Source organism: Micromys minutus (assembly GCF_963924665.1).
Source record: "Micromys minutus genome assembly, chromosome: 16".
Taxonomy (NCBI): Eukaryota; Metazoa; Chordata; class Mammalia; order Rodentia; family Muridae; genus Micromys; species Micromys minutus.
Genome location: NC_137985.1, coordinates 17,933,893 through 17,947,186, shown reverse-complemented (window position 1 = coordinate 17,947,186; position 13,294 = coordinate 17,933,893). Strand labels below are relative to the sequence as shown.

At 49.1% G+C, this 13,294-nt stretch overlaps 1 protein-coding gene across 2 annotated transcripts; it reads left to right on the top strand.

The window, feature by feature from the left end:
- Positions 1-529: 529 nt before the first annotated feature.
- Positions 530-13,160, top strand: ODAD3 (outer dynein arm docking complex subunit 3; the record flags this gene model as incomplete). Of its 2 annotated transcripts, none has more annotated exons than XM_080929978.1 (13): positions 530-764; positions 4,793-4,914; positions 4,996-5,073; positions 7,889-8,059; positions 8,142-8,243; positions 8,333-8,458; positions 9,514-9,636; positions 10,137-10,289; positions 11,222-11,382; positions 11,477-11,633; positions 12,273-12,428; positions 12,822-12,906; positions 13,042-13,160. In XM_080929978.1, 13 exons carry the CDS (start codon positions 530-532, stop codon positions 13,158-13,160), a joined length of 1,788 nt encoding a protein of 595 aa, XP_080786104.1. The 2 variants fall into 2 exon arrangements, with proteins under 2 accessions (XP_080786104.1, XP_080786103.1); XM_080929977.1 differs by having other exon boundaries at positions 10,134-10,289.
- Positions 13,161-13,294: the final 134 nt, after the last annotated feature.

Below are 13,294 nucleotides of genomic sequence, written 5' to 3'. Positions count from 1 at the left end.
TCTAGGATACGTCACTTCCGTTTTGCTCATCACGCTTAACGAACGGCAACGCCGTGACTCCATGTTAGGAGTGGCAAGAGTGCGTGTGCTGGAGTTGAGGCGGCCATCTTGAGTAGGAACGTGAAGACCTAGACTTAGAGAACAGGTCGGAAGTGTAGCGCTTAATGGCGGCGTAACGTGCCTCCATCTTGGGAGTGGCGGGTTTCTGGCCACTACCCCGGAACACGCAAGGGTCACGTGACCGCTACGAGCGCGCCTCTCTTTTGCTGGGCTTCCTTGTGGGACCGCCCCTCCGAACCGAATCAGCCAGTGAGAGCTGTGGAATGTAACGCGGGCGGTTTCCTTGGGAACGCGGGCGGGGAAGAGGTTACTTAGCAACCGGGAGATGCTTAGAGGCCCGCAGCCAAGCAGTTAGCAAAAGTGCATTCCCAGAGCCCAGAGAACCAGGGTTTAGGATCCTGGATTGAAGAAGCCAAATTGTAGTTACTCTCTTACCCCCTAGAGGCTTCCTGACCTTAACCCGGTCACCATGACGTCTCCCCTGTGCTGGGCAGCCGCGACCAGCATCGTGGCTAGCCAGGAGCAAGTTCCAGCGACCTCTTCCAAAGCCAAGGGCAGTAAGGTTCACCGTCCCCGAGGCAAGGCTATGGGCCGGGCACAGGCCTGGCCTGCACATCATGCCAAGACGGCAGCCTCCTTCCATTCGGAGAAGTCTTCTGTGCACACACAGGTGCTTGAGTTACAAAGAAAAATCCAACTGTTAGGTAAGACGGCTGCAGAAGGCACAGAAGGATCAGGGAACAACTGTGCCCACCCAGTCTTCCGACTAGGCACTATGTGACAGATGTTTCTCCAGAGTGAATCTAGGTGACCAACTTGATGCAAATACTCAAATCTGTTCCTACTTCTTATCTTTCTTTCCCATTTCTTTATGATCTTACCTCTTCTAATGTGCATATGGGTGGGTGAAAAGCACAGATTCTAGAGTTTATTTTTCTTTATTGTTTTGTTTTGCGTTTCTGTGGACGGAGTAAAGCGCTCTCAGACGCCAGGAGAAGGCATTGGATCCCTTGGAGATGGAGTTACATGTCGTTTTGAGTCTACCGATGTGGGTGCTTGAAACTAACCTTAGGTGCTCTGTGGGAATAGCAAATGCCCTTAACCATCAAGCTATCCCTCCAGCCCAACTTTTATTTATTTATTAAATTATTAAATTATTTTTGAGGCTGGGACCTAAGGCTCTATGCATGGTACTCAAGCACTTTGCTGAGTTATATCTTCAGCCCCAAGAGAGTTTGTTTCTCTGGAGTCTGAATCCTTGCTTTGTATAATAGTTGTTTAGTCTTGGGGAACTTGGAGTCATCTAATTGTACTCAGTTTTTTCATCTGTAAAATGGGCATTGTAACTCTACAAGTAGGCCTTGGCATTCATAAAATATTCAAATAACACATTGTTAAGTAGTAGAAAGTAAAAAGTAGTGTCTTCTGTGGGGGGAGATAATGCTGCCCTTCCCAGAGACCATTTAGCAATGTCTGCAGACTTTTTTTGATTATTATTTTGCTGAGTGCAGGAAAGGCACTACTCGGGGTTATTAAGCCTAGGCAAGGAGAGGCTTTACATGTTATTAGGTCTAATACAGCTCCCACAGCAAAGAATTATCAAGACCAAATACTGCTTATGCCAGAGTTTGGAAAAACCTAGTATGATTTTGTTCTTATTATTGAGGAAATCTTAAACCTGATAGTGGCGGCTCACAGTTTTAATCCCAGCACTCAGAAGGTAGAGGCAGGCAGATCTCTGAGTTCAAAGCCAGCCTGATCTACAGAGTTCCAGGAAAGCTGGGGTTACACAGAGAAACCCTGTCTTGAAAAAAAAAACTAAAATAAATACATAAGTAATAGAAATACTGTAAATTAGACATGGTAGGCCATGCCTGTATTGAAGTCCTTGGGAGGCTGAGGTTCGATGACTGCATTGGTTTGGGGACAGTATTAGGTATCTAGTGAAGTGAAAGCTAACCTGGGCTACAGAGTAAGACCCTGTCTGAAAAAGAAGGAAGAGAAAGACCAAGGAAATGTAGGTCAGCAAGATGTCTCAACAAATAGGACACTTGCTGCCAAGCCTAATGACCTAAGTTTGTTTCCTGGGACCTTGAATTTCTGACCCTCCTGCCTTTACTTTCTCACAAGCCCACTACCTGATTATAGGATGCTCAAGGTTGATATTTTCATCCCATAATATAGTTAAGGGCTGGAGAGAAAACGTTGTTGGTTTTGTTTGTTTGTTTGGAGACAAAGTCTCTGAAGGTAACCTTGACTGCCCTGGAATTCACTTTGTAGACTTGGCTGGCCTTGAATTTAGAAAGCTGCCTGCCGAGGTCTTCTGAGTAATTTTTTTAAAAGATTTATTTATTTATTATATATAAGTACACTATAGCTGTTTTCAGACACACCACAAGAGGAAATCAGATCTCATTACAGATGGTTGTGAGCCACCATGTGGTTGCTGGGATTTGAACTCAGGACCTCTGGAAGAACAGTCAGTGCTCTTAACCACTGAGCCATCTCCAGCCCGTCTTCTGAGTATTAAGTCATGCCGCACACCGGCTTGCTCATGCACTTTGTGCTGCTCCTGATCAGACCCAGGGCCTCATGCACAAGCCACAGACATCACTATATGGGCTTCATTCTTTTAAAAAACATAATTTTTCTATTTTATACATGTGAATGTTTTGCCTAAATGTCTGTGTACCATGTGTATTCCTGGTGCCTTTGAAGATAGGACAAGAGTGTCAGATCCCTTGGAAATGAAGTTACAGACTGTTGTGAACTGCCTTGTGGGCGCTGGGAATCGAACTTCTGGTAAAGCCAACCTCTTAACCACTGAGCCATCTCTTCCGGCCTCTGATTTTTTTATTGTTGTTTGTTTCTGGTTTGTTTTGTTTTGTTTGTTTTTTTTGAGACAGGATCTTATTAAATAGCTCTGGCTAGCCTCTAACTCACAGAGGTCTACCAGCCTCTGCCTGATCAGTGACCCACCACACCTATTTAGGTTTTTGATTGCTGAATACTTAGACATGTTTATGGGATACAGAGTGGTATTACAGTACATTGTATCATAACTAGATTGTACTAATTCTTTGTATAGTTGTTTGGAAACACATGAGATGTTTTCTGTTATCACTCTACTATGCCTTAGGGCATCAGAATTCATCCCATGCACAAAGTAAAATATCTGCTTTCCACAATCAGGGACTAATACACTGTTCACTGGCTTGGTTGGTATATACCAGAAGGCTCAGGCTGAGGCAGGAGGATCCCCCCTGAGGCTAGCCTGAGCTACATACTGAGACCCCATTTAGAGAACCCAAACAAAAGATGAATTGCAAAAGGTCTTGAGTGTCAGGAATGGTAGAACACACCTAACATCTCAACACTTGGGACTTGGAGACAGGAAGATCAGGAGTTCAAGGCTAGCCTTAGCTACATAAGTGAGTTCTATACCAACCTAGGCTATGAGAGATTTTCTCTGAGAAAAACAAGACCAAAGAGGGTGATAGTGGCAGAGAGATGCCTACACAGTTGTGAGTGCTTGCTTAAAAATCTTGTGGACCAGAATTTCAGTGCCAGCACCCACATTAAAATCTGAGTGTTCCTGTAAATGCCTGTGACTTCAACTCCTAGTTGGGTAGAGAATGGAGCTTCACTGAGGCTTGTTGGCTTTCGGCCCTGCAGAGATTCCAGCCCCACAGTTACAGAGAGCCTCCCTCCAAAAGGAATGGGTGGAGGACCAGAGAGATGAGTCAGCAGGGAAGATATTGTTCTTATAGAGTCCTCATGTCAGTTCTCAGCACCTATGTCCAGCACCTCACTACCACCTCTAATTGCAGGGCCTATTGCCATCTTTTGGCCTCTGCAGACACCGTGTGTGTGTGTGTGTGTGTGTGTGTGTGTGTGTGTGTGTGTGTGTGTGTGTGTAGTCACACACACATACACACACTTAAAAATTTTAAGATCTTCATTTTAATAACGTATATTACTTTGTTTTAATAATGTATATAATGTTTGTCTGTGTGTGCGTCTATGCACATAAGTACATGTGTTCAAGGAGCTCAGGAAAGGAAGTCTGATTCCCTGGAACTGGAGTATAGGAACTTGGGTACTAGTTGGGTCTTCTGTAAGAAGAGTACTGGATCTTAGCCTGCTGAGCCATCTCCCTCCAGCCTCCAAAATAAAATCTTTAAAAAAAGAGAAAAGAATGGGCTAGAACACCCAATGTCATTCTGGCCTCCAAGTGCATAGGTACACAGGCCTTTCCACACACATGTATTGATACACTCACACAAACATAGACTCCTCTTCTTACACTCTTCCTTCCCCTCATCATCTTCCTCATCTTCTTCTTTCTCCTCCTCCTCTTCTTCCTCCTTCTCTTCTTCCTCTTTCTCCTCTTCCTTCTCCTCCTTCTCCTCTTCTGTAAGAGTTCTGGGGCCGTAGCTAAGCTAATAGGGTGCTTGTCTGGCACATTTCAATCCCAGCTCTGCATAAACTGGTGTGATATGACAGGTGCACATCTGCCATCCCAACTCTTGGGAAGCAGAGGGATGAGGAACAAGAGCTCAAGACCAGCCTTGACTATATGATGAGTTTGTGGCCAGCCCAGGCCATAGAACCCTATCTAAAAACAGAACTAAAGTCAACAAACAAAAAACCCACCACTACTACCAAATAAGTCTTCTCTCTGGGACGTGCCACCCACCTACCCAGTGACAGTGACCTCTGTCTGCCCCAGAGGGTGACCGGAAGGCCTTTTATGAGAGCTCCCAATGGAACATAAAGAAGAACCAAGACACCATCAATCAGCTTCACGAGGAGACCAAGTCTCTCCACATGCAGCTAAAAGACCTGCTGCAGGTGAGGGTGCACAGGTGAGTGGCAGGGTGTGGAGAGGCAAATGAGGGACCCGAAGAAGTGACTGGCTCCTCTCCTTGGCAGGGAGACTCTAAGGTGGTCCAGGCAATCATTCAGGAGTGGAAGTCAGAGAAGCCGTACCTGAAGAACAGGACTTGTGAGGTTAGCCTGGCCATCCCCATCACTTCCTCCACAGCTTCCCCGAGCTGCCTCTCTAGACTTTCTTCTTACCGACTGTTGATCATTTATTCGCTCAATGAAAAAAAAATTAACATTTATTTTCGTATATGCAGTCTCAGGTGCCTCAGCACATGTGTGGAGGTCAAACAGCAACTTTGGGGAGTTGGTTCTCCCCTACCACATGATTTTTGGAGAGTGAACTCAGACCATCAGGCTTAGCGGCAAGCACTTTTGCCCACGGAGACCAACCCTTGTTGGTCCATCAGTAAAATCTTTGTTAGATGCAAACTTTGTGGTGTTACTGTTGATGACCTTGCAGTGATGACCAGAGTGAGCCTTCCCAGAAAAGGGTGTGTCCTAGTGGAAGACTGACGGGTATTTAGTGAGGGGTGTGTGCCGCTGTTCTCAGCACAGAGAGGCTGAGAAAAGAGGAGCAGGAATTCACTATGAAGCCCAGGCTGCATAGTAAGACCTGAAGACCAGGGTCGTAGGTGATCTCAGTCTGGAGAGATGGCTCGGTTAAAGAACATACTGCTCTTGCAGAGGACCCAAGTTAGATTTCAAGCACACACTTGAGGCTGCTCACGACTGGATGTATATAACTCCAGCTCCTAATCTAATGCCTCAGTCTTCTGAGGATGAGGACATTGCACACATTGGCACACACCCTGATTCATACACATAATTAAATATGAAAATACATTTTTAAAAAGAAAGTGGGGTTGGCTGGTGGTGGTGGATCTCTGTGAGTTCGAAGCCAGCCTGGTCAACAGAGAAAGTTCCAAGACAGCCAGGGGTACACAGTCTCAAAAAGGGAGGGGAAGGTAGAGACCAAGAACTAAAACTGAGAGACTAAAGACTATATAAACCACCAAGGCACTGTTTCTCTGGTTCCGATCAGCTCTTGCGTCAGGCGTCTGATCAGGCCTGTCTGTCTCCCTCCTGAGAACACCAGAGATGCCCACCTGGACAGCCTTCCTCATGGACGGCCTTCCTACAGCTACTCCCTTCTGGGGGGGACAGATTAGTGTTGCCTCCTGAGACATTGATACAGCAGCCAAGTATATTTGGGTTGAGGCCAGATGAGGGCCTGGCATTGCAATGGTGTTTGGCAGCTTGATTAAAGGTCACTCTAGGAGCCCACCTCTCACACAGAAGATTTTCTCCTGTGTCATTCTGGATTTTGCCCCATCCGAGACCACAAAGCTTTTCTCTGTGGCAGTGCCTTCCCCATCCTCTTTGCCATGTTAGACTCTGTGGGGTCACCCTGTGGCCTCACATTCGAATTCCAATACTGCATCAACTAAGCTTTACAAGAGAAAGGGAGAGAGGGGGAAGGAGGGAAGAAAGGGAAAGGAAAAGGATCCAAGAAAGAAAGATAGACAGAAAGAAAGGAAGAAAGAAAGAGAGGGAGAGAGAGAAAAGGAAGGAAGGAAGGAAAAGAAAGCAAACAAACAAAACAAAAACCTGGGGCTGGAGCAATGGCTCAGTGGTTTAGAGCATTGAGGACCTGGGTTTGACTGCCAGCACCCACATGGCTGCTCACAACTGTCTGTAACTCCAGCTGCAGGGGGTCCAGTGCCCTCTTCTGACATCCTGGCACAGATACACGTGCAGACAAAACACTATTACACATAAAATTTAAAATGAAGTAAAAATGTAAGTAATGTTAGGGGAGATGGCTCAGTCAGTGGGGAGGTGGGTGGCTCAGTCAGTGACATGCTCGCTGTGCAAGTATGAGGACCTAAGTCCCTTTCCAGAACCTACATAAAAATCTGAGTGTGGGAGCTGGCTCAGCGGTTAAGAGCACTGACTGCTCTTTCAGAGGTCCTGAGTTCAAATCCCAGCAACCACATGGTGGCTCACAACCATCTTTAGTGGTTATGCCCTCTTCTGGCATAAAGGCATATACAGTCAGAATGTGTGTGTGTGTGTGTGTGTGTGTGTGTGTGTGTGTGTGTGTGTACACATACATACATATACACACATGCATAAATAGTGTAAAGTCAGGCATGGTGGTATTTGCTTTTAATCCCAGCACTCAGGAGGCAGGGAGAGACAGATCTCTGAGTTCGAAGCCAGTCTGGTCTACAGAGTGAGTTCCAAGACAGCCAGGGCTACACATAAAAACCCTGTCTTGAAAAAAAATCAAAACAAACAAACAAACATAAATCTGGGTGTGAGCTGGAGAGGTGGCCAAACAGGAAAAGTGCTTATTGCCAAGCCTGGTGACCTGAGTTGATCTCTGAGACCCAAATGGTGGAAGGGAAGAACCAATTCCTTCCCATAAGTTTTCCTCTGACCTCCACATGTGCCCCCCCTAAACATGGAAAAACAAATAACAAAGACATTGACCTTGGACCTCTGCGTACTCAGGTCCTTGAGCAGGCGTACATGTGCAAAGAGAGACTGAAGGTGTAGCTGAGACAGTGGAGTGCTTCCCTAGCACACACAGAGCCTAAAACCAAGCTGATCCCCAGGGCCTCAGAAAATGGGGGTTCAATGATACACTAATATAATTCCAATACCCAGGAGGTGGATTCAGAAAGATCAGAAGTGCAAATTTATCTTTGGCTACATACAGCATTCAAAGCCAGTCTAGGCTATGTAAGACTATGTCTTCAAAAGAAAGAAAAAAAGTAAAAGAGAGCTGGGAATAGCTGCATAAGGCTCACACACACCCCTTCACTCATATGGATAAAATAAAAGAAAAGCATCTATGCCAAGAGTTCTGGGAGAGAACAAGTCATGGACTCAGGAGAGCAAGCTGAGGCTCTGCTCTCTGTCTCCCCTGCAGCAGGCCCTGGAGCACCTGGAGCACCAGCTGAGGGAAAAGATGAACCAGCTGAATGCCTTGCGACACCAGGTACTGCTGCGGCAGAAAAGGCTGGAGGACCTGAGGCTGCAACACAGCCTGCGCCAGCTGGAGATGGCAGAGGTCCAAGACAGCAGCACAGAGGCCGCCAAGGTGGGGCTGCTGAGGGCTGCGGGGTCCTGGGGAAGGCGTGAGGGTGGCGGAAGGAACTCGGCCTAGCCCTGCCATCCCTTAGACCATGCGCAACCTGGAGAACCGGCTGGAGAAGGCCCGGATGAAGGCAGAGGAGGCAGAGCACATCACCAATGTGTACCTGCAGCTCAAGTCTTACCTCCAAGTACGAACACTCCGGAGAGCGAGGTAGGTGAGGAGGGTGGACCCGAACAGGGCCAGCAGTCCCAAGTCTTCCCTCTCTCCACATGCCAGGAGGCGAGTCTCAACCTGGAGAACCGGCTAGATTTCATGGAGGCTCAGGTGATGAACACCAAGCACGAGGTGCAAGAGCTGAAAGTGGTGAATCAAGAGGCTATAAACGCCCGGGACATTGCCAAGGTACTAGCCTGCCCGCCCCGGACAGGGCAGGGAGGGGTGCGGGTCCTTCTCACATACCAGGGTTTTACAAGACTTTTCCTGGGGAGATGGTGCTGTTTGTTCCCACAGAAAACTCTAACCACTGACAGGTGGGTTGTTGCAAGCTTTTAATCTTAGTGTTTGGAGGCAGAGGCAGGATCTCTGTGAATTCCAGGCCAGCCTGGTATACATAGAGTTCCAGGTCAGCCAGGGTTACAAAGTTAAAAATAAGTAAATAAATAGAACCAAACACCAGTCATGCCACCAAAGACCAACCTGGAGAACAATGAGTTTGTTGGGCTTCCTTCCAGAACATGGATGAGGGGTTACTGACATGAAAGCCACATTTCTAGGGTTCCATTCATCAGAGCCTCCTCAACTATAGTCTTAGGGTTCCATTGCTGTGAGCAGACACCGTGACCAAAGCAACTCTTATAAAGGACAACATTTAATTGGGGCTGGCTTACAGGATCAGAGGTTCAGTCCATTGTCATCAAGGTGGGAAGCATGGCAGCATCCAGGCAGGCATGGTGCTGGAAAAAGAGCTGAGTTCTACATCTTGTTCTGATAGCAACCAGGAGAAGACTGGCATCCTCAGGCAGCTAGGGGGAGGGTCTCAAAGCCCACCCCCACAGTGACACACTTGCTCCAACAAGACCCTGCCTATTCCAACAAAGCCATACCTCGTAATAGTGCCACTCTCTGTGGCCTAAGCATTCAAACACATGAGTCTGTGGGGGACAAACCTATTTAAACCACCACACCCATTCATTGTAACTCGGGGAGTAGCCTCGTAAATCTTGTTTCTTGAACACTGTAAGTTTCATGAACTTCCTGAGTCTTAGGCCTCCATCCCTCTAATAGTGAATGTTTCAATTCAGAGAAAATAAGTCTGGAATACCGAGGGCTCAGGGACCCAAGTCAGAATTCAATTGTCCTTAAGCCCTTTCTGGTATTTGTACTACTGTCATGTTGTCTGGTGCTCACTGCTCCACTTGTAGCCTGGATAGATATCAGGTGCCCCGTCTGTCCTCTAGAGCCAGCTGCAGTATCTGGAGGAGACTGCCATCAGAGACCGCAAGAAGCGCGAGCATTACATAACCGACTGTAAGAAGCGGGCAGAAGAGAAGAGACTTCAGACAGAACGCATGGAGCGCAAGGTGTGCATAGTAGGGCTTTGCCAGCTCAAACCAAAAGGTCCCGGTCCCCACTTCGTACACACATCCTGACCTGGAGACTTCCCTATACCTGGAGTTTGTCCTAGCCTCACCCCCTCCCTGACTCCGCCCCCATTTGACAGGCTGGTTTCCCTCACAACCTCCTATTCCTGGGATAGGCCATGGACTTCAGTTCTGCACTGGACTATCTGACCCTATACTTATCTTTCCCCATTTAATTTAGGCCCCTTTTTTCTACATACAAGTGGGGGGTCTAGCCGACCCCCTCCAAAGACCACTCCCTTCTGCCACCCTGCCTACTTACCCTGGTTCTGAGACCACCTATCTGACTCCTACATCATAGACCCCTGTACCTAGTCCCAATCTAACCCCTGTACCTGTTCCCCACAATCTAAAAGCTGGGTCCTCTCCTGGCCTCTGCCCCAAGCCCTTATCTGGAGTTGATTTTGACGGTGCCCTTGACTGTCCCCACCTTCAAGCAGACACAGCGAGACCATGTACTGCTGCAGTCAGAAGACACCATACAGGACTACCAGCGCCACAAGGAAGAGGAGCTGAGGCAGCGCTGGAGCATGTACCAGATGGAAGTGATGTTTGGCAAGGTCAAGGATGCCACTGGAGCAGCTGAATCCCATGTGAGTGCCTCGGGCTTGCACCAGGCAAGCAAAGGCTCCTCTTTGCTGGAAGATGTCCTCTCCTGTCTCCTCCAGCAGAGCTGTCCACATCAGCCCTCACTCCCTTCCACTCTTCCCCTGAGCTGACTTCTTTGCTATGTCAGTTCTGGGAGTTCTATTTGTCTGATTCCATTTCTCAGACCAGCACTGTGTGGAATGGTCTAGGATTCAGTAGTCTGCCCAGGACCGGCCCTATGGTGGACTCGGGGCCCTGTTCTGTGCCCTACTTTTGGTAAGAGCAGTGCTACCTTCCAAGACCTTGTGTATCTCTGGTGCCTGATCCTGCTTTAGAACAGCACCCCCACCACCATCACACACACACCCCAAGTCAGCTTCTCCAGTTAAGGTTCTCGGCTACTCCTCAAAAGGGGTTAATCCCCAGGAGATCTGGGACTCTGGCCTGTGAGATAAGCTGTGAACCAATTTACCAGTCCAAGGCCCCTTTGCAGAAATGGGTCTAGAGCTGGTGAGATGGCTTTATGGGTAAACGTGATTGCCCCCAAACCTGACAAGTTGAGTTCCATCCCTGGGCCCCAAGTTGGAAAGTGAGAGCATTCTGAAATTCACATGTGCACCTTGGCACATGCATACACAAACAGCTGGGAGGGCCGATCAGGCCCTAGAGACACAATGTCTTTGCCCTGTTGGGCGAGATACCTGGTCTGAACTTGCTGGCACAGTAATTTTTGAGTGGAGAATGTTCACTTCTCTGCTGCCTCCCGCATGCTGATTTTAGCTGACTCAAATATAGGCAGGAAAGGCATGGGGAAAAGTACAGCCTTGGAGCAGTCGGGAGACTGACCCACACTATCCTCACACGTTGTGTGACACAGACGAAGTGTTCCTCGAGCCTCCCTTGTTCCAGCCTCTGACCAAGGATGTGTGGCCCGCAGGCGGTGGTTCGAAGGTTCCTGGCCCAGGACGAGACCTTCACACAGTTGGAGACTCTCAAGAGGGACAATGAGCTGGCTTTGGCGAAATTGAAGGAGGAGAAGCAGCGGCTCCAGAGGGAGCTGGAGAACCTCAAGTACTCAGGGGATGCCACAATGGTGAGGTGAGGCCTTGGTGGCTCAGGGAGGCTGCGGGGGGGGGGGGGGGGGCGCTGGAGTCAGCCATTGGTAGCTGCTGAACCTCCTGGCTCCCAGCAGCCAGCAGAAACTCCACGAAGAGATGCAAAAGACATTCAAGAAGGAGGAACAGCGTCACCACGAAGTCCAGGAGCGACTGGATCGCACTTTACGAATCCTCCAGTTGGTCAAAGATTGCCTGGAGCATTTGGCCAACAAACTGAGTCACGTGCAAATGGTAGGCCCCGCCCTTGTAAATAACCCCTAATGATGCTCCGCCCTGGGGATGCCCCATCCCAAGGAGCTCCGCCCCTAAGGGCCACTGTCCCTTGTTCTTCCACATAAAAACCCTACTCCATCCCTAGCAGCCCCGCCCACGTCCTTCCAGAGCAGCAGCGCAGTTGGCCTACGCCACCTAAGCACAGGATCCCAGCCCTGTCCCCTGCCCAGAATGCAAAGTCCCACACTATACGCTGCTGTCTTGGTCCCACATTCCTGGGGAAGCTCTCTTTTGCTCAGCCTCAAACTCTGACTCCACGTGGCAAGACCAACCATATGTCCAACCCAGGACTTAAGTGTCCCAACTCCAGTGGTGGTGTGGCCCTGGGTGAAGAAGGTCCCACTCTGTCCCTTTCTTCAGAAAACCACCCTCACACTGGCCTAGTCATGTTATTAATCTCAAAGAGACTTCCCTGTTCTTCGTATAGCTCAAGTTCAAAGATTCTGCCCTTAAGGAGAGGCTTTCATTTTAGAGGCCCTGCCCAGGAGAGGTAGACATCTACCTCAAAACTCTCTCTGTGTGAAAGCCCCACTTGTGGGTAAAGCATGTCACCTCCCAGGGGCACTCTCAGCTAATTCGGCCCGTCCACCGTTGCAGGATGATACCATATTGGCAGGAAAGAAGTTAGACCCGGAATCAGAGGACTACGTGTTCGATCTGCTGGTAGTTGTCCAGGAAAAGCTCCTGAAACTTCAGGAGCAACTGGAGAGTCAGGACTTGCCGGAGATGCTGCGACACATAGCAGACCAAGAGGTTCACACAAATTACTCCCGGGCCTGTGGGGATCAAGGCTGGTGTGAGCGTGTGTGTGTGTGTGTGTGTGTGTGTGTGTGTGTGTGCGTGTGGCTCGAGTGTGTGTTGAAAACCGGGGAACAGACTGAGATAAGAAAAACAGGTGCTGGTTGAGGTGTGAACTTCATAACCAAAGCAGAGAATCCGAGACTGGGCAGGTCCCAGGTGGCAGGGCTAGAGAACCAGACAGTCTTGAGTGACAGGATAGGTCTGCTGGGAAAGAGGATACGCCGAAGAGTGGGCAGTGATCTCCACTTAGAATCCGATAGAATCCTAACGATCCTGATGTAAGGTGTGAGAAGGTGAACAGAACTTCACTGCAGTCCCCGTGTCTCTCTCCGGCCTCTCCCACAGTTCCTGGCCACGTTAGAAGGAAAGCTGCCCCTGTACAACACCCGCATCCTTCTGCCGGTTGCCAGTGTCAAGGACAAGTTCTTTGGTCAGTGTGAGCCAAAGGGATGAAAGGGAGGGGCTGGGGTGGCCTTAAGGCCAAGGAGGAGGTGCATGGTGAGGTAAAGGTTGGGGAGGGGGAAATCGGTCTCTCACCCTCCCTGCCACCCACCCCTCTCTGTAGATGAAGAGCTGAGTGAGGATGATGACCATAATGTGGTGACCCGCGCTGCCTTCAAGCTCCGTTCCCAGAAGTTAATCGAAGCCCGCAGCAAGAAGCGCAATAGGTCGCGCAGATCTTAGACACGCAGTCAAGTCCCATCCTATGCCTCCTGGACTCTAGGAGCCCTCCGACCCTCTGGGTCCACCTACGGGTGTGTGTGTGTGTGGGAGCCCCCCAGGCTCCTTCAAGGGCTGGAGGAAGCTTAAGCAGGGAG